Here is a 26170-nt window from a genome sequence, read left to right as displayed (position 1 = left end):
AGTGTGTAAAGTGTAGGATAATGCACAGACCACAGTGTGTAAAGTGTAGGATAATGCACAGACCACAATGTGTAAAGTGTAAGATGGCGCACAGACCGCAGTGTGTAAAGTGTAGGATAATGCACAGACCACAGTGTGTAAAGTGTAGGATAATGCACAGACCACAGTGTGTAAAGTGTAGGATAATGCACAGACCACAGTGTGTAAAGTGTAGGATAATGCACAGACCACAGTGTGTAAAGTGTAGGATAATGCACAGACCACAGTGTGTAAAGTGTAGGATAATGCACAGACCACAGTGTGTAAAGTGTAGGATAATGCACAGGCCACAGTGTGTAAAGTGTAAGATGGCGCACAGACCGCAGTGTGTAAAGTGTAGGATAATGCACAGACCACAATGTGTAAAGTGTAAGATGGCGCACAGACCGCAGTGTGTAAAGTGTAGGATAATGCACAGACCACAGTGTGTAAAGTGTAGGATAATGCACAGACCACAATGTGTAAAGTGTAAGATGGCGCACAGACCGCAGTGTGTAAAGTGTAAGATGGCGCACAGACCGCAGTGTGTAAAGTGTAGGATAATGCACAGGCCGCAGTGTGCAAAGTGTAGGATAATGCACAGACCACACTGTGTAAAGTGTAGGATAATGCACAGACCACACTGTGTGAAGTGTAGGATAATGCACAGACCACACTGTGTAAAGTGTAGGATAATGCACAGACCACACTGTGTAAAGTGTAGGATAATGCACAGACCACAGTGTGTAAAGTGTAGGATAATGCACAGACCACAATGTGTAAAGTGTAGGATAATGCACAGACCGCAGTGTGTAAAGTGTAAGATGGCGCACAGACCACAGTGTGTAAAGTGTAGGATGACGCACAGGCCGCAGTGTGTAAAGTGTAGGATAATGCACAGACCACAGTGTGTAAAGTGTAGGATAATGCACAGACCACAATGTGTAAAGTGTAGGATAATGCACAGACCACAGTGTGTAAAGTGTAGGATAATGCACAGACCACAATGTGTAAAGTGTAGGATAATGCACAGACCACAGTGTGTAAAGTGTAGGATAATGCACAGACCACAGTGTGTAAAGTGTAGGATAATGCACAGACCGCAGTGTGTAAAGTGTAGGATAATGCACAGACCACAGTGTGTAAAGTGTAGGATAATGCACAGGCCACAGTGTGTAAAGTGTAAGATGGCGCACAGACCGCAGTGTGTAAAGTGTAGGATAATGCACAGACCACAATGTGTAAAGTGTAAGATGGCGCACAGACCGCAGTGTGTAAAGTGTAGGATAATGCACAGACCACAGTGTGTAAAGTGTAGGATAATGCACAGACCACAATGTGTAAAGTGTAAGATGGCGCACAGACCGCAGTGTGTAAAGTGTAGGATAATGCACAGACCACAGTGTGTAAAGTGTAGGATAATGCACAGACCACAGTGTGTAAAGTGTAGGATAATGCACAGACCACAGTGTGTAAAGTGTAGGATAATGCACAGACCACAGTGTGTAAAGTGTAGGATAATGCACAGGCCACAGTGTGTAAAGTGTAAGATGGCGCACAGACCGCAGTGTGTAAAGTGTAGGATAATGCACAGACCACAATGTGTAAAGTGTAAGATGGCGCACAGACCGCAGTGTGTAAAGTGTAGGATAATGCACAGACCACAGTGTGTAAAGTGTAGGATAATGCACAGACCACAATGTGTAAAGTGTAAGATGGCGCACAGACCGCAGTGTGTAAAGTGTAAGATGGCGCACAGACCGCAGTGTGTAAAGTGTAGGATAATGCACAGGCCGCAGTGTGCAAAGTGTAGGATAATGCACAGACCACACTGTGTAAAGTGTAGGATAATGCACAGACCACACTGTGTAAAGTGTAAGATGGCGCACAGACCACAGTGTGTAAAGTGTAGGATGACGCACAGGCCGCAGTGTGTAAAGTGTAGGATAATGCACAGACCACAGTGTGTAAAGTGTAGGATAATGCACAGACCACAATGTGTAAAGTGTAGGATAATGCACAGACCACAGTGTGTAAAGTGTAGGATAATGCACAGACCACAATGTGTAAAGTGTAGGATAATGCACAGACCACAGTGTGTAAAGTGTAGGATAATGCACAGACCACAGTGTGTAAAGTGTAGGATAATGCACAGACCACAGTGTGTAAAGTGTAAGATGGCGCACAGACCACAGTGTGTAAAGTGTAGGATAATGCACAGACCACAGTGTGTAAAGTGTAAGATGGCGCACAGACCACAGTGTGTAAAGTGTAGGATAATGCACAGACCGCAGTGTGTAAAGTGTAGGATAATGCACAGACCACAATGTGTAAAGTGTAGGATAATGCACAGACCACAGTGTGTAAAGTGTAAGATGGCGCACAGACCGCAGTGTGTAAAGTGTAGGATAATGCACAGCCCACAGTGTGTAAAGTGTAGGATAATGCACAGACCACAGTGTGTAAAGTGTAGGATAATGCACAGACCACAGTGTGTAAAGTGTAGGATAATGCACAGACCACAGTGTGTAAAGTGTAAGATGGCGCACAGACCGCAGTGTGTAAAGTGTAGGATAATGCACAGACCACAGTGTGTAAAGTGTAGGATAATGCACAGACCACAGTGTGTAAAGTGTAGGATAATGCACAGACCACAGTGTGTAAAGTGTAAGATGGCGCACAGACCGCAGTGTGTAAAGTGTAAGATGGCGCACCGACCGCAGTGTGTAAAGTGTAGGATAATGCACAGCCCACAGTGTGTAAAGTGTAGGATAATGCACAGGCCGCAGTGTGTAAAGTGTAGGATAATGCACAGACCACAGTGTGTAAAGTGTAGGATAATGCACAGACCACAGTGTGTAAAGTGTAGGATAATGCACAGACCACAGTGTGTAAAGTGTAGGATAATGCACAGACCGCAGTGTGTAAAGTGTAGGATAATGCACAGACCACAGTGTGTAAAGTGTAAGATGGCGCACCGACCGCAGTGTGTAAAGTGTAGGTTAATGCACAGACCGCAGTGTGTAAAGTGTAAGATGGCGCACCGACCGCAGTGTGTAAAGTGTAGGATAATGCACAGACCACAGTGTGTAAAGTGTAAGATGGCGCACAGACCACAGTGTGTAAAGTGTAGGATAATGCACAGACCACAGTGTGTAAAGTGTAAGATGGCGCACCGACCGCAGTGTGTAAAGTGTAGGATAATGCACAGACCGCAGTGTGTAAAGTGTAAGATGGCGCACAGACCACAGTGTGTAAAGTGTAAGATAATGCACAGACCACAGTGTGTAAAGTGTAAGATGGAGCACAGACCGCAGTGTGTAAAGTGTAGGATAATGCACAGACCACAGTGTGTAAAGTGTAGGATAATGCACAGACCACAGTGTGTAAAGTGTAGGATAATGCACAGCCCACAGTGTGTAAAGTGTAAGATGGCGCACAGACCGCAGTGTGTAAAGTGTAGGATAATGCACAGACCACAGTGTGTAAAGTGTAGGATAATGCACAGACCACAGTGTGTAAAGTGTAGGATAATGCACAGACCACAGTGTGTAAAGTGTAGGATAATGCACAGACCACAGTGTGTAAAGTGTAGGTTAATGCACAGGCCACAGTGTGTAAAGTGTAGGATAATGCACAGACCGCAGTGTGTAAAGTGTAGGATAATGCACAGACCGCAGTGTGTAAAGTGTAGGATAATGCACAGACCACAGTGTGTAAAGTGTAGGATAATGCACAGACCGCAGTGTGTAAAGTGTAGGATAATGCACAGGCCGCAGTGTGTAAAGTGTAGGATAATGCACAGACCGCAGTGTGTGAAGTGTAGGATAATGCACAGACCGCAGTGTGTAAAGTGTAGGATAATGCACAGGCCGCAGTGTGTAAAGTGTAGGATAATGCACAGGCCGCAGTGTGTAAAGTGTAGGATAATGCACAGACCACAATGTGTAAAGTGTAAGATGGCGCACAGACCGCAGTGTGTAAAGTGTAGGATAATGCACAGACCACAGTGTGTAAAGTGTAGGATAATGCACAGACCACAGTGTGTAAAGTGTAGGATAATGCACAGACCACAGTGTGTAAAGTGTAAGATGGCGCACAGACCGCAGTGTGTAAAGTGTAGGATAATGCACAGACCACAGTGTGTAAAGTGTAAGATGGCGCACAGACCACAGTGTGTAAAGTGTAGGATAATGCACAGACCACAGTGTGTAAAGTGTAGGATAATGCACAGACCACAGTGTGTAAAGTGTAAGATGGCGCACAGACCGCAGTGTGTAAAGTGTAGGATAATGCACAGACCACAGTGTGTAAAGTGTAAGATGGCGCACAGACCGCAGTGTGTAAAGTGTAGGATAATGCACAGACCACACTGTGTAAAGTGTAGGATAATGCACAGACCACAGTGTGTAAAGTGTAGGATAATGCACAGACCACAGTGTGTAAAGTGTAGGATAATGCACAGCCCACAGTGTGTAAAGTGTAGGATAATGCACAGACCACAGTGTGTAAAGTGTAGGATAATGCACAGCCCACAGTGTGTAAAGTGTAGGATAATGCACAGACCACAGTGTGTAAAGTGTAGGATAATGCACAGACCGCAGTGTGTAAAGTGTAAGATGGCGCACAGACTGCAGTGTGTAAAGTGTAGGATAATGCACAGACCACAGTGTGTAACGTTCAAGATAACACCCAGGCTAGAGTATGTAAGGTGTAACATAACGCACAGTCCGGTGTATTTAACCTGTAAGATAACAGAGAGTCCGGAGCGTTTTAAGTATATGAGAGCGCACACGTCTAGATTTTTCATTTCAGCAGGAATCTCACCAGAACTATAGTGGTAAGGCAAGAGTCACATCATTTGAAAACTCGTGACAGTCAAAAGTTCAGTTGGTAAAGTTTACATGTGAACCTGCAATGTGCTCATACTACATTGCTGTGTGTGATATTTTTCCCCAAGGTTAACGTCAGCGTAAAAATAGCACACTCAGGAACACAGTACATGCATGTTATACGTTCGTGTATAAGGTTAACTGATTGGACTTTCTACCCTGTGCGGTTTTGCTTATTTTTAAGAGTCATTGCCTCAAAGTAGATAATATTTTAGACCAAAACAAGCAAATGAGGTACTTGTCAGTGACCAATCGATGGTGTATTAGCCATTCTACTGCCGATGGTTGAAGCTTAACAAGATGGATCCTTTTAGTGCTTAATCTAACTCTGTTTCCACAATCATCTGCCAACAGTCCCACCAGACCAACCACGTCTGACTGTGTCCAAAACAACCTCGAATTCCATCACTCTGTCCTGGATACCCGGAGACAATGGAGGGAGTTCCATTAGAGGTAAGGAAGCCTTATCAGATATGCTACAGATCTATGATGAACACACCTTGCCTCCACCATGGAGCTCATTCCATTAGTGCAGTGCTACTCACTAACTTACATTGGAGGACTACAGTCCCAATTAATGTCTTGCCCAGGGGCCCCTCCCTTGAATGCTGCGGCCCACTCCACTATGGGCTATGGCAGTGCACACATAGAGTGAACCGTTACTGGAGCTCAGTCGCTTCACCTTGGAAGAGGAGAAAGATCAGCAAGGTTATATTTTCCTTTGTGTATAAAGTTAAAGAAAATCTTTTGTACTAAATTGGCTTTAGAAACCAGTCATGGTTTAGTAAAGTAATTGTTCTTTAACTTTACACACCAGAGAAAAACAGACCTGTAAAATCAATTATTGTATTTTAAATAAAAACAGAAAATGCTGGAACTACTCATCAAGTCAGGCAGCATCTGTGGGGAAAGAAAGAGAGTTAGATGGGTTAATACTGCCTCCTTGTGGTGACCGTTCCACAGCCAAGCTGTGAGTGGAGGCCGGGCATTACATGAAGCAGCAGGTCTACCCAGGGCACAGGGTGGCATCACAGAAATGACAGCAGGGCATGCTATCGGTACCACTCCTTGGTAGGATTTTAAGTTTACCATCGAGTAGGTCGACCTCCAGTGGTGTCAATCATGTTGAACAGCCTCTCGCGATGCTGTGATCTGGTCAATCGGGGCACAAGCGTGAAATGACGGGGAGGGACTCTGATGAGCTGAAGATTAATCAACTCATCGGAATCGTTGCCGCAGCCTCCAGTGATCTTGTGTGGCTGCGAGCATTTTGATTATCTCCAAATGAATGCATATGGTCTTTGAAGCAGAGCCGTCTTGTTACCAGACCCAATTTCTCTGCCAAATTTATCAAGTGGAACTCTGTGAAGTGCAATAGGATGGGACGGGAAGAAAAATCTTTCATAATAAAGTTGGGACATGGAAGAGCTAATTACCTCACTATTGTGAAGAAACCTTTGGCCATTTTTCACATTAGAACTTGGTTTCAGCGATGGATCTATTGGTAAATGCAATTACTTTTTCATTTCTTACTACATTTCTTGATTTACTGACCATGCGTGTGCGATGTCTTCTCCTTAAGGTTACATCCTGCAGTACTCAGAGGACAACAGCGAGCAGTGGGGTAGCTTCCCCATCAGCCCCAGTGAGCGCTCGTACCGTCTGGAGAACTTGAAATGCGGGACCTGGTATAAATTCACCCTGACAGCACAGAATGGAGTGGGACCCGGCCGCATCAGTGAAATCATTGAGGCTAAAACCCACGGGAAAGGTACATGATGCTTTTTTTGCAATGGGGGAAAAAATATATACCTATTCAACAGTCAGTCTTATTGCTTGTTAAAGTGCTGCTGTCCCGATGGCCAGACAGTGAAAACACTCTGCACTCCTCCAATTCTGGCCTCTTGTCCAAATCCTTGATTTTAATCACTCCACAATTGGCGGCCGTGCCTTCAGCCGCCTAGGCCTTACATCTGGAATTCCCTCCCTCAAACTCTCCGCCTCTGTACTGCTCTCTCCTCCTTTAAGACGCTCCTTAAAACCCACCTCGTTGACTGTGATTTTGGTCATCTGTCCTAATATCTCCTTGTGTGGCTCAGTGTCAAATTTTGTTTGATAACGCTCCTGTGAAGCGCCTTGGGATGTTTCACTATATTAATGGCACTATATAAATGCAAGTTGTTGTTGCTGGCATAGCACTAGGTCATACAGATGGCCAACTTCAATTTCTGGTCTGTGCTGAGTTTGCTGACGTCAGTCAGGGCAGTAGTAGAGGTGCTAAAATTGGCCTGACTGCCTCCGTAGGGGAACAAGTGATTTCGAATTTCACACTCTTGATAGCTATCTAGTTACCCCTGCTAGTAAGTGGACAGAGTTGGCCTTGGCTGTAGCCCTCTACTATCAAATAACCTGCTCACACTCATTGTCTAGGCTCTCATATGAAGAACATAAGAAATAGGAGCAGGAGTAGGCCAAGCGGCCCCTCGAGCCTGCTCCGCCATTCAATCTGATCATGGCTAATCTTCGACCTCAACTCCACTTTCCCGCCTGATCCCATATTCCTTGATTCTCTTAGAATCCAACAATCTATCGATCTCAGTCTTGAAAATACTCAATGACTGCGCATCCACAGCCCTCTGGGGCAGAGAATTCCAAAGATTCACAACCCTCCGAGTGAAGAAATTCTTCCTCATCTCAGTCTTAAATGGCCGACCCCTTATCCTGCGACTGTGCCCCCTAGTTCTAGACTCTCCGCCCAGGGGAAACAACCTCTCGGCATCTACCCTGCCAAGCCCCCTCATAATCTTATGTGTTTCAATGAGATACGGTAGCTGGCACAGGGTATTGGAGGGCACCTGGTACTCATGTGCTTGTAGCCCAGCATGAGCCAGTACCGTGAGGGAAGGAGGGGATTGAAAGGGGGAACAAGTTACATATACATACTGACTGCAGAACTACACTGCAAAAAACAAATCACTCGGCTAGATCACATTTCACTTGCTCACTCAAGGGTCTGCTCAGCTTAAACATACAAAGGACAGCAGTGAGGAGGTAAATTGGTTACTGCTTTCATTCTTGACTTCATTTTGACTGCAGCGTTTCACCTTTAGGCTGAACTCGCGTTGCTATGGTTACTAAAATATACAGGTTGTACGGATCGAAAGACTTTACAAGAGGGCATAAAATGAATGATTCTCCCGAATAGTTATAGAATGCTTTTAACCTTATCCGTGCTGAAGCAACAGAATGTTCTTTTCCACGATATTGCATTGCCCTGATTTGACTCCTGCAAACAATTGAAGCCACGAATCAAAGGAGAGTACGCTATGCTTCTTAATCAACCGTTTAATATTATTTTAACTTTCCCTCATTCTTCCTCGGGGTATCATCTTGTACTGCAATCGTTTTTGATGGCTCAGCAGCTAAATGCAGCCAGTGATGAGCCACGCAAATCAGGAAACACCCCCAGGTTATCCCTGGCCTGTGCTGTTGGCTGATTTCAGCTGCAGAGGCACTGGGATCTCAATGTCCCTGGGCTGTGAAGGGGAAAATTGCTCAAGGATCTTGATCCTAATTACAGTCCAGCATTGCCTTCAGCCAATGGCACAGGCATTGATGTTGGGTGAGGACATCATCAGGCTGATAATCAGGTGATGTCGAGCCTCCCTACTAGTTTGCCTATCAAATTCTCCCAGACCCCTGGCCTAATTCTCGCCTCACTCTGGTGCTTCATGGTGACTGCAGTACAAAAATAAAGCCGCAAGCGTTTCATCTTTTCATAGACAGTGGCTGACATCAAGTTGTACAAGATTTTTTTTTTCCCTCTGTGTGGATTCATAGTTTTGTAGCATTTGGGGACTAGCCTGGATGATGAATTCTTAAGTGTTCCTCCTGGGCAGACTTTAGATGCATTTCTTGCCAATGGCATCTTTCCCACAGTTTCCCAATCCAACATGGCATTTTTCCAGGGCTGTGATTTGGGTGGTGGGTTGAGCGAGGTAGTTTGTATTTTTACTCATTCCCTTCTTCTGAGCTTCCCTGCACCACATAACATGCCAACCGTGAGGTTGGGTTTGAGGCACCCGCTCAGGCTCCCAGCAATGTTGCTCGACATTCAGCTGCTAGGAGAGGGGCCTGAGTGTTAGGCCCTGACATTCTGTGCAGGTTCTCCCGGTCACCCATAGCAACTTCAACGGGAGGTGGTGCAAACACTGGAGACACATGGCTAAACGGCTAAAAACAGAATGTCAGCACCTTAATGTTTAAGATGAGATTATAATAATTAAAAAATATATCCAGCAGAGGGAGCCTAGACCTGGAGGCAATACTGTGATTCATTTGGTAATCTCTTGGTTGTGATGTAGATAATCAACAAATTAGGACGTGAATACTAAAATAGGATCAGAACAGGATTAAAGCAACAGCAAACGTGTAAAAGAAATTGAGGCTGATAATCAGCAGCCCTTTCAACGCACTCCAGCAGGAGAAATGTACTAGATGGGAATTCCACAGGGCCTTGCAAGAGATGGACTCTCCACCCTATCCTTACAAGGCCAATGGCTTAACAGGGGGTTGGGTTCTGAGGGGGATCTCGCATTGCTGGAAGTCCCTGCGTCCTCAGCTGTCAGAAGTCTGATGGTGGCTGGTATGCCCAGTGAAAGCAGGTATACTCGCCTCTTTACTGCTGCATCTGGAGACCACCTTGGAGGTCAAGGCCAGGTATCCACGGAGGAAAAGGTAAGCCTTTAAGGATTTTTTCGGCCCCGATATGAAGGCAGCTGACGGGGGCATGCAAGATATCTCTTGGGGGAGCCCCCAGCATCACCCTGGGCCCGTCAGCCATCACCGCAGTTGGTGGCCTCCATTGGAAGGTGGACGCTGGCGGTGCAGCCCGAGCGGCTATGGGCACCTGGCCGAACTATCCGAATGAAAGGACCTCCCCCCACGATCCCGCCAACTTTTCCAGAAGTCCCAGACAGACGCATCTGTGGATTTTCAGCCTTTTAGTTTCCCTTCACCTTTATTCAAACCCTGCTGCACTCACACAACATGGGGCTGACTCACCCTCTGATTTTTTTTTTCTTCCTCCCTTTTTCTGGAAAAAATGCACGTTTGCTGCCTCCAAGTCTTGCATTTAATGTACATCTGTCACACTTGAGACATCATACTTCAAAATGTCACACTTTGTTACAGAAAGAGTACTTTCCTGCTGGCTCTTCCGACCTTGGACAGGAGCCATTGTCTGACAAGCGCCGACAAATCGAAAGAAAAACAATTACTCTCTAATTGACCTCTGGTTGTGCCTAAGAGGAATTACCCTCTAATTGCCTTGAGGATCTGCCCATTTACAGTAGTTAGATCTTAGGCCTTAAAGGGTCATGCAGCTCTACAAGAATAATACATTGTGTGGTGCGTCATAATGCATCAGTCCTCACATCATATTAATTTACTGCCGTTGCAGTGCACTAGTGTGATAAATCTTGTTTCTTGAGATGCTGTTAGTTTTTATAAAGAAATCATTGCAATGGTTTGTTTCAGTATAGAGCAGATCCCCACACCTGAACGTTCCCTCTAACTCCAGGGTGTGGTAGGGTATTGGTTATGTTACTGGACTGGTAATCTAGAGGCCCGGACCAATCATCATGGCAATCACTAACACCATGGTAGTTTGTGAATTTGAATACAATTTTAAAAAGATCTGGAAATTAAAAGCTGGTATCAGTAAAAGTGATCATAAAGCTGTCAGATTGTCGTAAAAACCCAATTGGTTTACTGACGTCCTTTGGAGAAAGAAACCTGCCGTCCTTACCCGGTCTGGCCTATATGTGATTCCAGTCCCACACCTATGTGGTTGACTCTGAACTGCCCTCTGAAGTGGCCTAGCATAGCCACTCAATTTCTCGGGATGGGCAATAAACGCCGGCCTTGTCAGCAACGCCCACATCCTGAGAATGAATTTTTTAAATAAAGGTAGGTGGCAATTTCAGCCATGAACTGTCACAAGTGATGGCCTCCAGAGCTCAGAGGGAAAGCTCTAGTGGTGGACTCTGATCCACAAGTACTGAGCTGATACTGCGATAATCTGAGCACCTCAAATATCCATTCATGGAAGTCGAGCTTCAAGAACTTGTCCTCAGGCTGTCTTTGAACTGAGACCCTGGAGTTGAAAGGCATCGACTTTAGTTTCGTCTGATTGCACAGAAGTGGATATTCTTCTAAGATGCAATTCTTCCGGATCAGTGAGGCAGAAACTGAAAACCACCCGCATCCATGTTATCTGTCTGTTTGAAAGGAAGATTCACTCTAATTACTGATGAACCGTTTCACGAATACTTTTGACAGCACAGTAGCGTGTATCTGAACCAATGAACAATCCACTGCCACATGATTTACGAGGACTGAGCTCTCAGTAGCAGTGAGTTTCTACACTTGTATACAAAACACTTGGGAATTGGTACATGATGGAATCCCAGACTTCAATTTATAAAGAAAGGACAATCATTAATGGTGAAAATGGTCAGCAATAATCTATTAATATTAATCAGGACTCATTTTTCCCTCTCTGCAGAACCACAGTTTGCCAAGGAACAGGACCTGTTCTCCAGCATCAACACCACAAGGATCAGGCTCAATCTCATTGGTTGGATTGATGGCGGTTGCCCAATCACCATGTTCACTCTGGAGTACCGGCCTTTCGGGACCACAGTCTGGACAACAGCACAGCGGACAACCTTGTCCAAGTCCTACATCCTGTACGACCTGCAGGAAGCCACGTGGTACGAGCTGCAGATGAAGGTGTGCAACAGCGCAGGCTGCGCGGAGAAGCAGACGGAATTTGCAACCCTCAACTACGATGGAAGTAAGTACCCGGGCGAGCAACCTGGAGGCGTTGTCTTTCGGACTGAGGGTGGGCACGCTTAATCCTGAACCTCTCTCTGGATAAAAATAACAATGGACCGTTCCAGGTGTATGTTGTAAAACGTACAAGTTGACATGATGGGGTAAATTTTAACCCCCAAGAGCAGGTGGGTTGGGGGCGGGAGGTTTAAATAACAGGTTTTTGGAGCGGGACCGCATCCCGGCTCCAACTTGCCCAGTTCTGGGTTCAAACCAGGCAGGTGCGTCTGCGTATGGACTGCAGACACCAGGAAGTCCCACTCCCACTTAAAGCCAGCGGGCCAGTACTTAAAGGGGCAACATTGAAATACTTGAGGTACATAATATTTTGCGTATTGGAACATTAAAATGAATTTAACTTTACTTGTTCGGGTTTCTCATCACTTCCGAATCACAGCAGGTGAAAGCAGGCGGAAAGGGCCAAATCCATGAGATGAGTAAGTGCCTTTATTGCACTGCGTGTGGGCTCGTAGGAGCAGAAGTGCTTCATCCAGGCCCATCAAGCTCACCTGGTCGACGATCAACCGAACCCCCCTCCCCACCCCGATGGTGGACCCTCCCCACCATTGCTTGACCCCTGATCTCCAATGATGGCTGACCCCCGCCCCTCCGCCCCCCTGGCCGATATCATCCATGTTCCTCCCCCTATGATTTCTTGCAGTGCCGATGATCTCTCTCTCTCCCTCCCACCCCCGTCTCTGATTCGCCGCTCCATTCCCTTCCAACAGTTAATCTGATAGCCTGGTGCGTGGGAAACCCGGAAGCTCAAATACTCATCTTCAGTTGAGTTGCGATCGCAGATTGCAACGTACTCAATTCACTTCCGGGTTCCCCACGCGATTACCTGCGGGCGTGCGGGGTACCCGGCTCGGATAAAAAATCATCCCCGATGTATCTGGTTGGATAGCAAACTGTGCTTTTTGCATAGAATTACATAGAATGTCCAGCACAGAAACAGGCCATTCGGCCCAACAGGTCCATGCCGGTGTTTATGCTCCACACAAGCCTCCTCCCTCCCTACTTCATCTAACCTCATCAACATATCCTTCTCGTCCTTTTTCCCTCATGTGTTTATCTAGCTTCCCCTTAAATGCATCTGTGCTATGCTTTCCTGTCCTTTAGGTCAACCCCTGCCTCTCCCCCCACAATAAAAGGATGGGATGTTGGTTATACCTTGCAGTTTAAGTGTCCCACTTCAAGGCACAAATAATTTCTCCTGGAAGGGTCACAGATATTTTAAATATGAAAATAAAAGGAGCTCAGTCCAACTTTATGGAGTCCCGCATTCTACATTTTTTTTGTTCATGAGTTTAAGCACCAAGTCCCCATTTAGGAATTGACTGTTGCAGGACCTGCTGAAAGGTGGGCACCAGTGTGGCTCTATAACAAGGAGAGGGCCCACCCTGGAGCAGAATGTGAAGTTATTTAAGCAGGCCTCCCTTGAACAGTTGGAAAGTGGAGAGGCCCCCTGACTTGCACCATGTTGAGGCCTTAAAGAACCTTGTGCACATTTTGTGCGCAAGCTTCTAGTGTGCTGCTAGCTGACTGACCGCAGTGACAGGGCTGAGCGCATCAAGCACAAAGCACCCAATAATACGAATCCTCGGTGCCTGAAGTCCTACAGTGTTTTGTGTGCCACAGACTATTGGTCCCTAAGTAAACACATCTGTAAGTATGACTTACAGAAACCATCATCTCATCTTAAAACTTAGAACTGCATCAAGTTCTTGTGCCACCAACATTGGGGGACAGTATCGTCGGATTGGTTCTGGGTGGTGGTGGTGGGCTGCCTTCTTGAACCGCTGCAGTCCGTGCGTTGAAGGTACTCTCATGGTCACAGGATTTAGGGCTCCAGTCCTACCTTCCAATGGATCCAATTGATTGATACTTGCTGCATTTCATATTAAGGTCAGTGGGTAACAAACAAGAGAAGTTTTCAGAGTCAATGACATACTGTTTACTGTGCAGCCATTTTCAATTCATCACATGCAGTTTTTAATGATATAAACGCTGAGCTTTCTGAACTCAGCTATGGATAAGGAATTACACCAATGTCAATACACCTCCCCCTTAAAATAAAATAAACCTTTAAATTCATCAACGTCAACTATAAAAATCGATATCAACTGTAAAGTCTAACAGTTCCAGTATTGAGACAAAGTCACTGATAAATAAAATTGTTGTTATGTGGTCTTTGCATTAGGGTAGGAACATAGGAACAGGAGTAGGCCATCCGGCCCCTCGAGCCATCCAATTAGATTACAGATGATCTGTACCTCAACCCCATTTTCCCGCCTTTGCTCCATATCCCTTGATACCCTTGCCCAACAAAAATCCATCGATCGCAGAAAAATTCATACAGTTGATGAGAACCGTTACTATCCGAGATTCCAGTTGTGGGGCTAATTCAATGGTAGGTTGATGACTGTCCATGGTCTTTTCTGGTGTTGTCCTCTATTGTAACCGTGATTTATTTATTGTGGACTGGCTGGATAGCTCCACTTCTACTTGAGAGTGCACAAACAGATAATGAAATATCTCCACAAATTATGGTTCTGTTTTTTTCAGCTCTCTCCAGTTCTCCTAAAGACACCCTGCCTTCAATTCTTACATGATACAATCTGATTGACACTTGCCATTGCACCTGTGCTGGCATCATTTCCCTTTTCTCTGTTGGCTGCATTTTGACAATTTCCCCTTCTTTAGGCATGATCAAGCTCATTGGTACCTGGACGGTAGAGCCAGGCCTACTTGTCTCCTCTTTTACATCACGTACTAGCCTCAGTTTCAGACCTTGCTTTGCTGTAGGGAAGAGTGCCTTGGTTCATTTGCCAAATAGTCTTTCAGCTGGTGAGCTGTCCAATATCTCAGTTGACGTATTGCACCAGTCCAGAAGAGCGAGATTAAGATCGGTGACGGACATTTTCTAGAAGAGCCTTTGCAATTTTAAAAGCATTCGCTGCCTTGCTGTTTGACTATGAATATCTGGTGAGCTAGTAACATGATGGAACTCAAATTATTGTGCCAACAAGGAAGGATGTGAAGGCCTTAGAGAAGGTGCAGAAGAGATTTACTAGAATGATTCCAGGGATGAGGGACTTCAGTTACATGGATAGACTGGAAAAGGTGGGATTGTTCTCCTTGGAACAGAGATGGTTGAGAGGAAATTTGATAGAGGTATTCAAAATCATGAAGGGTCTAAATGAATCAAAACATTTGCCTGAGGAAGGAGAAAATCTCCGAAAGCTTGTGAATTTAAAATAAAATTGCTGGACTATAACTTGGTGTTGTAAAATTGTTTACAAATGAAGGGTCTAGGCAGAGTAGATAGAGAGAAACTGTTCCCATTGGCGGAAGGGTCAAGAACCAGAGGACATAGATTTAAGGTGATTGGCAAAAGAACCAAAGGTGACATGAGGAAAAACTTTTTTACACAGTGAGTGGTTAGGATCTGGAATGAACTGCCCGAGGGGGTGGTGGAGGCAGATTCAATCATGGCCTTCTAAATGGAACTGGATAAGTACTTGAAAGGAAAAAGCTTGCAGGGCTACAGGGATAGGGCAGGGGAGTGAGACTAGCTGGATTACTCTTGCATAGAGCCGACGAGGACTCGATGGGCCGAATGGCCTCCTTCCGTGCTGTAACCTTTCTATGATTCTATGAATCCTGATTGCCTTAAGTTAAATGGTGGCTCATTATCTGATATAGCCTCATTTGGAATACCCTCATTTGCGAAATGATCTTTCATCTTAGCTATGTCTTTCTCTTTATTTGTCAGACAGTCTGTCTGTTTCAAAGAAATCAGAGTAATAATTATAACAAATGGCCACTTCCACCAGACAGAGTTTTAAAACCTCCCCCTCTTTCTTACTTTCCTTCCTCACAGCAGTGCAGTTGAGGTAAGCAACTGAATGGCCCTGGAGATCGATCCTCTGTCTTCCCTTCATTAATATTATAGCACATTTACATTCCAATGCTTTTCACCAATAACTCTGTCCAATATGACTGTACTTGAGAATATATGGAGTTTCTCCTACCTGACCTTCATGCTATCACCACCGGCCTGAGAAAGCAGAGCTATTGATTCCTTCATTGATTCCAAAGCCAACTCTACCCCAGGAGCAATGAGGCAATGTAAGGAGCGAGAAAAGGCCAGGCAGTCTATCTGAGACGATCAAATTCTCCGAATTATTGTTCCTGGTCAATTATTTATCTCTTAGCTCTTATGTTCCTTCCTAGTCACTGGATCAGAATCCTGCAACTCCCTACCTAACAGCACTGGGGGAGAACCTCCACCGCACGGATTGCAGCGGTTCAAGAAGAAGGCCCACCACCACCTTCTCAAAGGCAATTAGGGATGGGCAATAAAGACCGGCCTTGCCAGTGATACCCCATTGCGAGAATAAATATACTTTAAAAAACTGTAAAGCTGCACCACAATGCAGTTATCAGTGGAAATAATTATCAAGAAATAGTACATTTGAGTACAAACCAGATCCAATTTGCATGAGCAAATGACCCTCTAATTTTGTTGCTGGTCATGATAGTTTAATACACGAATGAGGAACCTCACCAGTCCATTTTACATGAATTCAATGTCATGGATCTATCACTTTCTATCTGAGTCCAACCAAATGGGCCCCGATATTTACGGGGAGGCAGGGAGGGAGAGGAGGAAACTTTTAGCAGCCGGGAAACCCGGAAGTACTGTCCGGTAGCCAGCCAGATTGAGAGGCTGACTGGCTGTCGAGCAGGAAGGCCTGCGGTAGAAGGCCGCAGCCGGGGACCGGAGAGGAGGGAGAGAGAGATCGCGGTGGTGGGGGAGGGCGGATTAGATCGCAGGGTGGGGCTCGTATCGTGGGGGGGTCGGCAGATCGCGGGGAGCGAGGCCGATCGCAGCATGTTTGCTTGGAGGGGGGGGGGCCGGGGGGAAGCACTCCTGCTCCTTCTGGCCCACGAGCAGTACTGGAAAGGCTGCTTGATCCGACAGTTCTCGCCTCCCCTTAGCTGCCGGGTTTCCTGAGCCATGGGCAACCCGGCCCGCAGTCATTAAATTCAAATGGCTGCTAAAATCTGAGGCACGCAATCTCATTAACATATTTAAATGGCTTGCCTCTCGACAGCAGGTTACTCGCTCGTGTCCCCCCCCAAACCCGTCCTGGTTAAACTGGAAGCGGCCGGTTTCACGGTGGGTTGGGGTCAGGTTTCACATCTCTAAGAATTTAAACCCCCCCCCCCACCTCCCACCGCCCATCCTGGGTGTTAAAATTGCCCCCATGACGTCCACTTCCCTTGAGAAAGTGAGAATTTAAATAAATGGTTTGGACGGGGAACTCCGAGCAAAACACCACACTGAGTTCAAGCCCCGTTCCACAGACTTGAGCACATAGTCCAGACTGGGGGAGTGCTGCACTGTCAGAGGTGCCGTCTTTCGGATGAGGCATTAAACCAAGACCCCCCCGTCTGCCCTCTCAGGTGGACATAATAGATTTCATGGCACTATTCGAAGAGCAGGGGCGTTCTCCCCGGTGTCCAGGCCGGTATTTATCCCTCAACCAACACCTAGAAGAACAGATTATCTGTTTGTGGGAGCTTGCTGTGCATCACAACAGTGACTATACTCCAAAAGTAATTAATTGCTTTGGTACGTCCTAGTGGTGGTGAAAGGCACTATATAAATGCAAGTCTTTTGTTCTTCTTACTGTGTGGTGTGACTCACAGTCCTGATAGACACCACCCCACCTCATAAATTAACACTCCGTTTTTAAAAATTGGAAGAGAAAATACCCCAAAGAATTTTTTTAATGAAATAAAAATTGTCTCTATAACTCAATTGCTTTTTTTATTACAGTACAAATGTGCTGCCGCCTCATTTTTCATTTCAATTTATGGCTTCCATGCTGCAGCAGATAAAATGTTTCTCCAATAGACCCCGTCCAATCTACAGTTAATCATCAGCACAAGTTGGGCAGACGCCGAGAGAGTTATTACACTGTTGTAGAGCTTGATGACTAAAAAAAAAAATCTCCTCGTGCCCAGACATACTAGCCTAGAAATCCAGGAGGGCCAAGTTTGGTCACCAATCTTCCCCAACATTGACCCCCAGCCCATATGCTGGGCACATAAAGAGGTTGGGCACCCGTGCCATCTCCAGCACTCGATGGGCATTCGACTCGTGGGGGAGGGGAACCGGTAATTTCAGATGGGCAACTTCCCACACCGTCGGCAGTGCCAGCTCTCCCGGCAGAAGCTCGGAATTTTCTTGCAAAAATAACTGCGGTGTCACGATTGCTACTTTCCTAAAGGCAGTCGGGCGCTCTACCGTGTGATGTCTGAATTACGCCGACACAGTGCAGACGCACCCGCCATTGTCCGAAAGCAAGGCGGAACCGACAGGAATTTCTGCCGGGCGCCACCATCCTGCCAGTCTCGCCACTTTCAGTGACATCAGGATGTATGTATCATAGGGGCCGTAGCACAGTCTGTGTACGTTACATCTGCTGCCAAACCTGCAATCTTCCTGGTCTGTATGGCTAGATAGGTCACTGCATGCTGAACTTATCCACTGATCTATCAGGCAAGCTTGCACAAAAGTTTAACCAAATAATTAAGCAAAGATTAGAAGTATCCATGGAGTGAGCCTTGGCTCAGTGGTAGCGTTAATAGGACTAGGAACATAGGAACAGGAGTAGGCCATTCAGCCTCTCGAGCCTGTTCCGCCATTCAATTAGATCATGGCTGATCTGTACCTCAACTCCATTTACCTGCCTTTGCTCCATATCCCTTGATACCCCTACCCAACAAAAATCTATCGGTCTCAGTTTTGAATTTTTCGATTGACCTGGACTGAACGGATTTTTGAGGGAGGTCATGGGTTCGAACCTCACTCCAGACAGTCCCGGTGAGTGGAGATGAGAGCTCTGGATTGACCTCCCCGTCCCCCACCCCCCACCCCCCGCCCCCCCCTCCCGCCCCCCACCACTGCATCCAAGCCGCTTCTCCCGATAGGTAGTTGTGAGTCAGACTAACGACCTGTCCATGTAAAAAAGCAACGTCGTTTTGGAAATAACCGAGAGCATGATCCGCTGGCTGTAAAAGCAGTGGAAGAAATGGGTTTCCTCATGCGCCATTAGGCATGGAAGATAAGTATTTTTTATAATATTTAACAACCTTGGATTACAGCCAACGCAATCTACAACAACAGTGTTTTTTTTCTGTGGACGATCATTTTTATTATCACTAGAAGCCTTGGCAGTAGCACTAATGTTGACATGGATTCCTCGCTCCACGGGACCAGCAATCTGTTCTTCTTGGCACTGCATAAGTATTTACATCCTAATTACACGAAATCGCACACCCTTATATATTAGAGGGAAATAGCACAACTGTATATATTAGAGGGCAATAGCACACCCTTATAGATTACAGGGCAATAGCACACCCTTATAGATTACAGGGCAATAGCACACCCTTATAGATTACAGGGCAATAGCACACCCTTATAGATTACAGGGCAATAGCACACCCTTATAGATTACAGGGCAATAGTACACCCTTACAGATTACAGGGCAATAGCACGCCCTTATTTATTACAGGGCAATAGCATGCCCTTATAGATTACAGGGCAATAGCACACCCTTATAGATTACAGGGTAATAGCACACCCTTATAGATTACAGGGCAATAGCACACCCTTATAGATTACAGGGCAATAGCACACCCTTATAGATTACAGGGCAATAGCACACCCTTATAGATTACAGGGCAATAGCACACCCTTATAGATTACAGGGCAATAGCACACCCTTATAGATTACAGGGCAATAGTACACCCTTATAGATTACAGGGCAATAGCACGCCCTTATTTATTACAGGGCAATAGCATGCCCTTATAGATTACAGGGCAATAGCACACCCTTATAGATTACAGGGTAATAGCACACCCTTATAGATTACAGGGCAATAGCACACCCTTATAGATTACAGGGCAATAGCATGCCCTTATAGATTACAGGGCAATAGCACACCCTTATAGATTACAGGGCAATAGCACACCCTTATAGATTACAGGGCAATAGCACGCCCTTATTTATTACAGGGCAATAGCATGCCCTTATAGATTACAGGGCAATAGCACACCCTTATAGATTACAGGGCAATAGCACACCCTTATAGATTACAGGGCAATAGCACGCCCTTATTTATTACAGGGCAATAGCATGCCCTTATAGATTACAGGGCAATAGCATGCCCTTATAGATTACAGGGCAATAGCACGCCCTTATTTATTACAGGGCAATAGCATGCCCTTATAGATTACAGGGCAATAGCACACCCTTATAGATTACAGGGCAATAGCACGCCCTTATTTATTACAGGGCAATAGCACGCCCTTATAGATTACAGGGCAATAGCACACCCTTATAGATAACAGGGCAATAGCACACCCTTATAGATTACAGGGCAATAGCACACCCTTATTTATTACAGGGCAATAGCACAACTTAATTTATTACAGGGCAATAGCACACCCTTATAGATTACAGGGCAATAGCACACCCTTATAGATTACAGGGCAATAGCACACCCTTATAGATTACGGGGCAATAGCACGCCCTTATAGATTACAGGGCAATAGCACACCCTTATTTATTACAGGGCAATAGCATAACTTAATTTATTACAGGGCAATAGCACACCCTTATAGATTACAGAGCAATAGCATGCCCTTATAGATTACAGGGCAATAGCACACCCTTATAGATTACAGGGCAATAGCACACCCTTATAGATTACAGGGCAATAGCACGCCCTTATTTATTACAGGGCAATAGCATGCCCTTATAGATTACAGGGCAATAGCACACCCTTATAGATTACAGGGCAATAGCACACCCTTATAGATTACAGGGCAATAGCACACCCTTATTTATTACAGGGCAATAGCACAACTTAATTTATTACAGGGCAATAGCACACCCTTATAGATTACAGGGCAATAGCATGCCCTTATTTATCACAGGGCAATAGCACAACTTAATTTATTACAGGGCAATAGCATGCCCTTATAGATTACAGGGCAATAGCACACCCTTATTTATTACAGGGCAATAGCACAACTTAATTTATTACAGGGCAATAGCACGCCCTTATAGATTACAGGGCAATAGCACACCCTTATAGATTACAGGGCAATAGCATGCCCTTATAGGTTACAGGGCAATAGCACACCCTTATAGATTACAGGGCAATAGCACACCCTTATAGATTACAGGGCAATAGCACAACTTAATTTATTACAGGGCAATAGCACGCCCTTATAGATTACAGGGCAATAGCACACCCTTATAGATTACAGGGCAATAGCATGCCCTTATAGGTTACAAGGCAATAGCACACCCTTATAGATTACAGGGCAATAGCACGCCCTTATAGATTACAGGGCAATAGCACACCCTTATTTATTACAGGGCAATAGCACACCCTTATAGATTACAGAGCAATAGCATGCCCTTATAGATTACAGGGCAATAGCACACCCTTATAGATTACAGGGCAATAGCACACCCTTATAGATTACAGGGCAATAGCACGCCCTTATTTATTACAGGGCAATAGCATGCCCTTATAGATTACAGGGCAATAGCACACCCTTATAGATTACAGGGCAATAGCACACCCTTATAGATTACAGGGCAATAGCACACCCTTATTTATTACAGGGCAATAGCACAACTTAATTTATTACAGGGCAATAGCACACCCTTATAGATTACTGGGCAATAGCACGCCCTTATTTATTACAGGGCAATAGCACAACTTAATTTATTACAGGGCAATAGCATGCCCTTATAGATTACAGGGCAATAGCACACCCTTATTTATTACAGGGCAATAGCACAACTTAATATATTACAGGGCAATAGCACGCCCTTATAGATTACAGGGCAATAGCACACCCTTATAGATTACAGGGCAATAGCATGCCCTTATAGGTTACAGGGCAATAGCACACCCTTATAGATTACAGGGCAATAGCACACCCTTATAGATTGCAGGGCAATAGCACAACTTAATTTATTACAGGGCAATAGCACGCCCTTATAGATTACAGGGCAATAGCACACCCTTATAGATTACAGGGCAATAGCATGCCCTTATAGGTTACAGGGCAATAGCACACCCTTATAGATTACAGGGCAATAGCACACCCTTATAGATTACAGGGCAATAGCACAACTTAATTTATTACAGGGCAATAGCACGCCCTTATAGATTACAGGGCAATAGCACGCCCTTATAGATTACAGGGCAATAGCACACCCTTATAGATTACAGGGCAATAGCATGCCCTTATAGATTACAGGGCAATAGCACACCCTTATTTATTACAGGGCAATAGCAAACCCTTATAGATTACAGGGCAATAGCACATCCTTATATATCACAGGGCAATAGCAAACCCTTATATATTACAGGGCAATAATACACCTTTATATATTACAGGGCAATAGCACACTTATATATTACAGGGCAATAGCACACCCTTATAGATTACAGGGCAACAGCACACCCTTATATATTACAGGGCAATAGCACACCCTTATAGATTACAGGGCAATAGTACACTTTTGTATATTACAGGGAAATAGCACACCCTTATAGATTAAGGGAAATAGCACCCCCTTATATATTACAGAGCAATAACACATTTTGGAAATTTGCCGTGAATTAGCCCAGGACCAGAAGAGGCCCAGGTAAATGCCAGGAGGAGCCAGTACAATTGTAAAAGACATAAATATCTGGTTCGGGTCACAAGAGGAGAGTGCCATTACACCCTGAGTCCTGCTATCATACAAGCAGATGCACGGCAGTGTGAGTAAACTTCGATAAAATTTGGATTCTCAGACCACTTACAAGAGCGACTGATGCCACTGAACCCGAGAAGGGATCTACGGCAGACCTGAATTCATAAAACACCCAACGTAAGCTGCAAGGCAGTAACATACGCTTGGTAAATTACACCTCATATATGTTACACGTGCTGCATTCATGAATATGAAAATAACAAATGTAGATCAGCGGGAAACCTATTTCTTCAAATGGTCAACTATCAGCACAGGAACTAAAGGATTTCAACTCAGTTTTTCAGATCCTTTCACCTCGATGGCAAGGTTCCTTTAATCCATACCCAGAACTGTTAATTACCTTGTGTTACTATGGTGACTAGGAATGAAACTAAACCATCTTAAATGCCAACATTCTTACAACGCTCATTAAGTCCTGAGTATGAGACTTTGCACTTGAGGATACAGTTTAATTCAGCTTATAAGTCACTAAAACCCCATTCGTTTCTCAGCTTAGTACATTATTTGCGACGCCCTCATGCATATTGGAGATTTGTCTTCATTTACAAGTATATTTTTTTTAATTAAATAACATTGAAATACAAAATGTTATAAAATGTTATAAAGGTACTGCCAGTGTTGTATCAGCCAGTTTCATTGGGGTACAAATATGTCTTCGGTGGGAGTGTAAAATGGACGATAGTGAATCAGCAACCCCTTTTTACAACACGCCATGTTTTCTTTTAAGAACATAAGAACATAAGAAATAGGAGCAGGAGTAGGCCAATCGACCCCTCGAGCCTGCTCCGCCATTCAATAAGATCATGGCTGATCTGATCCTAACCTCAAATCTAAAGAACACAAGAAGTCGGAGCAGGACCCGGCCACTCAGCCCCTGGGCCCTCTCCGCCACCCACAGGGCATTGACCGATCCGAAATCAGCTTCATGTCCAATTTCCTGCCCGCTCCCCGTAACCCCTAATTCCCTTTACTTCTAGGAAACTGTCTATTTCTGTTTTAAATTTATTTAATGATGTAGCTTCCACAGCTTCCTGGGGCAGCAAATTCCACAGACCTACTACCCTCTGAGTGAAGAAGTTTCTCCTCATCTCAGTTTTCAAAGAGCAGCCCCTTATTCTAAGATTATGCCCCCTAGTTCTAGTTTCACCCGTCCTTGGGAACATCCTCACCACATCCACCCGATCATTTTCCAATGACTTCAACGCCAATTCGTTATCGCTCGTTTTGCGTTACCGCCCAAAACGGATTTATACCCCAAAGATTTTGAGAAGTCTTTCTTTGGGGAATTTTTAAATTGCATAAGTGGAGACAAAAGCAGCAGGCACATGGGAACAACACCACCTGCACGTTCCCCTCCAAGTCACACACCATCCCGACTTTGAAATATATCTTCATCGTCGCTGGGTCAAAATCCTGGAACTCCCTTCCTAACAGCACTGTGGGAGAACCTTCACCACACGGACTGCAGCGGTTCAAGAAGGCGGCTCACCGCCACCTTCTCAAGGGCAATTGTGGATGGGCAATAAATGCTGGCCTCGCCAACGACGCCCACATCCCATGAACGAATTTTTAAAAACCTACATGAAAATTCACGGTGGTAAGAAGAATGATACAAATGAATCTTGTTTACACCACTCTCACAATATGTGCAAAAATTATGATTTTAAAGTTACAAAAATGGTGTCGGCCTTTCTGAGCATGTCTAGTAAAGTTTTCTGTATCAGGGCCGTACTGATGAATTGCTATATTGTCCTTTGGGTGAGATGGTTAACCTGAAGGCCTATCTACCTGCTCAAGTGAACATTAAAGATCCCATGGCACTATTCAGAACAGAGCAGGAGGGAAAATTCTCCGATCCCATCATCCAAGTGGGGATCATTGCTGAAGGGAGCAAGGGTTGGAGAATCCAAGCCACAGTGTTTCAGCACTATTTCTGTTCCACACTACCTTCGAGCATGGCACCGCTGCTAAGATCATGGGATCAGTGGAATTCACCCTCAGGACATCTCCTTCAATCAGTACCAACAAAAAAAGAACAAATTAACTGAGTCTCATTACTGTTTGTAGGACACTGCTGGCAAAGAATGCCTGTTGTCTACATAGCAGTCATAGGAACAGGAGTAGGCCATTCAGCCCCTCAAGCCTGTCCCGCCATTCAGTAGATCATGGCTGATCTGTATCTTAACTCCATTTGCCCGCCTTGGTTCCATAACCCATAATACCCTTGCCTAACAAAAATCTATCGATCTCAGTTTTGAAATTTTCAATTGACCCCCAGCCTCAACAGCTTTTTGGAGGAGTGAGTTCCAGATTTCCACTGCCCTTTGTGTGAAGATGTGCTTCCTGACATCACCCCAGAATGGCCTAGCTCTCATTTTGAGGTTATGCCCCCTTGTTCTGGTCTCTCCCAACCTTGTATGAAGTGCTTTGAGATGTTTCAACAGTTTGATGAGGTGCAAAGTAAATGGAACTATTTCTTTACTGAGTTGATCAGAAATGGGTCTGGTTAAAAAAAAAAGCCCTATCTTATACCACAGTGATTAATACTGTGTCCTGAACTACACAGGTACAATTCCGCCACTGATTAAATCAGTGGTGCAGACCGAGGAGGGGATGGCAACCAACGAGGAACTGAAAATGCTGGTGACGATCTCCTGTATTCTGCTGGCTGCACTGCTCCTGTTTGCCCTACTTCTGGTTGTTCGAAGGCGGAGAAGGGAACAGCGCCTGAAGAGACTGAGGGGTTAGAAACATTTAAAATGCTTATTGGATAATACGGGTTTAGTGAAAAAAAAACTATCCCTTGACTCCTCATTTGCTCAATGTCACCACCCTTGACTTCTTTCACCTGATTAGGATAGCTTGAATCTTTTTTATGGGCAGGTTAAGCTGTCACAAGTTATAGCACGACCGTCTTTGTACCATGATCAAGCTTATTTTTTTGAAACATTTTGAGACAGACACAATAATGAGCATCTTCTTTTCTTGCAGATGCCAAAAGCCTGGCTGAGATGCTGATGAGGTAACGCATTGTGATTTTCATTTGTTATGGTTCACGTCGCAGAACATCAATAGCAATCCTGTTTTGCCCGAGTTTTGTGCCAGTGTTTGAAGGAAGAATCGATACCGTGGGGTTAATTTTTGATGTCGCTCCTGAATTGAGTTCCTGAGCTCCACTCCATCCGGCTGTTTGTGCCAACGTGAGGCGCGAGCCATTTCGAAGCCCGGGCCTCATTAGCATGCCGCCGGCGAGCTGCGGGCACCAGGTGGGCAACGCTGCTGCAGCTCGCCACTTCTGGGAGAGCAGGAAATCAGCTGGTTGGCAGGTCGGGCCTGGGGGAGGCGATGCCAAGGGGGGCTATGAGCGGGCCGTCAGTGAGCCCAAATTTTTTTTTTGGGGGGGGGTGGGGGGGGGCAGTGCCCAGGAGGAGTTCCCTGGCCTGTTTTGTGAGAGGCGTTTAAGGACCGCTGGTTAGATCGTTCGCCACCTGGT

At 45.3% G+C, this 26170-nt stretch overlaps 1 protein-coding gene across 1 annotated transcript in view; it reads left to right on the top strand.

Moving 5' to 3' along the window:
- Positions 1-26170, top strand: part of LOC137326854 (cell adhesion molecule DSCAM-like) — a 449662-nt gene that overhangs the window by 399353 nt on the left and 24139 nt on the right. The window contains exons 26-30 of the mRNA XM_067992234.1: positions 5265-5363; positions 6493-6681; positions 11479-11769; positions 25244-25420; positions 25669-25699. Of these exons, the coding sequence (XP_067848335.1) occupies positions 5265-5363; positions 6493-6681; positions 11479-11769; positions 25244-25420; positions 25669-25699 (787 nt within the window). The remainder of the gene's footprint in view (positions 1-5264; positions 5364-6492; positions 6682-11478; positions 11770-25243; positions 25421-25668; positions 25700-26170) is intronic.

The sequence above is a fragment of the Heptranchias perlo genome, chromosome 11 (genome assembly GCF_035084215.1).
Source record: "Heptranchias perlo isolate sHepPer1 chromosome 11, sHepPer1.hap1, whole genome shotgun sequence".
NCBI classification, from domain to species: Eukaryota; Metazoa; Chordata; class Chondrichthyes; order Hexanchiformes; family Hexanchidae; genus Heptranchias; species Heptranchias perlo.
The sequence above is the reverse complement of the archived record's forward strand: the minus strand, read 5'-3'. Positions and strand labels throughout refer to the sequence as shown.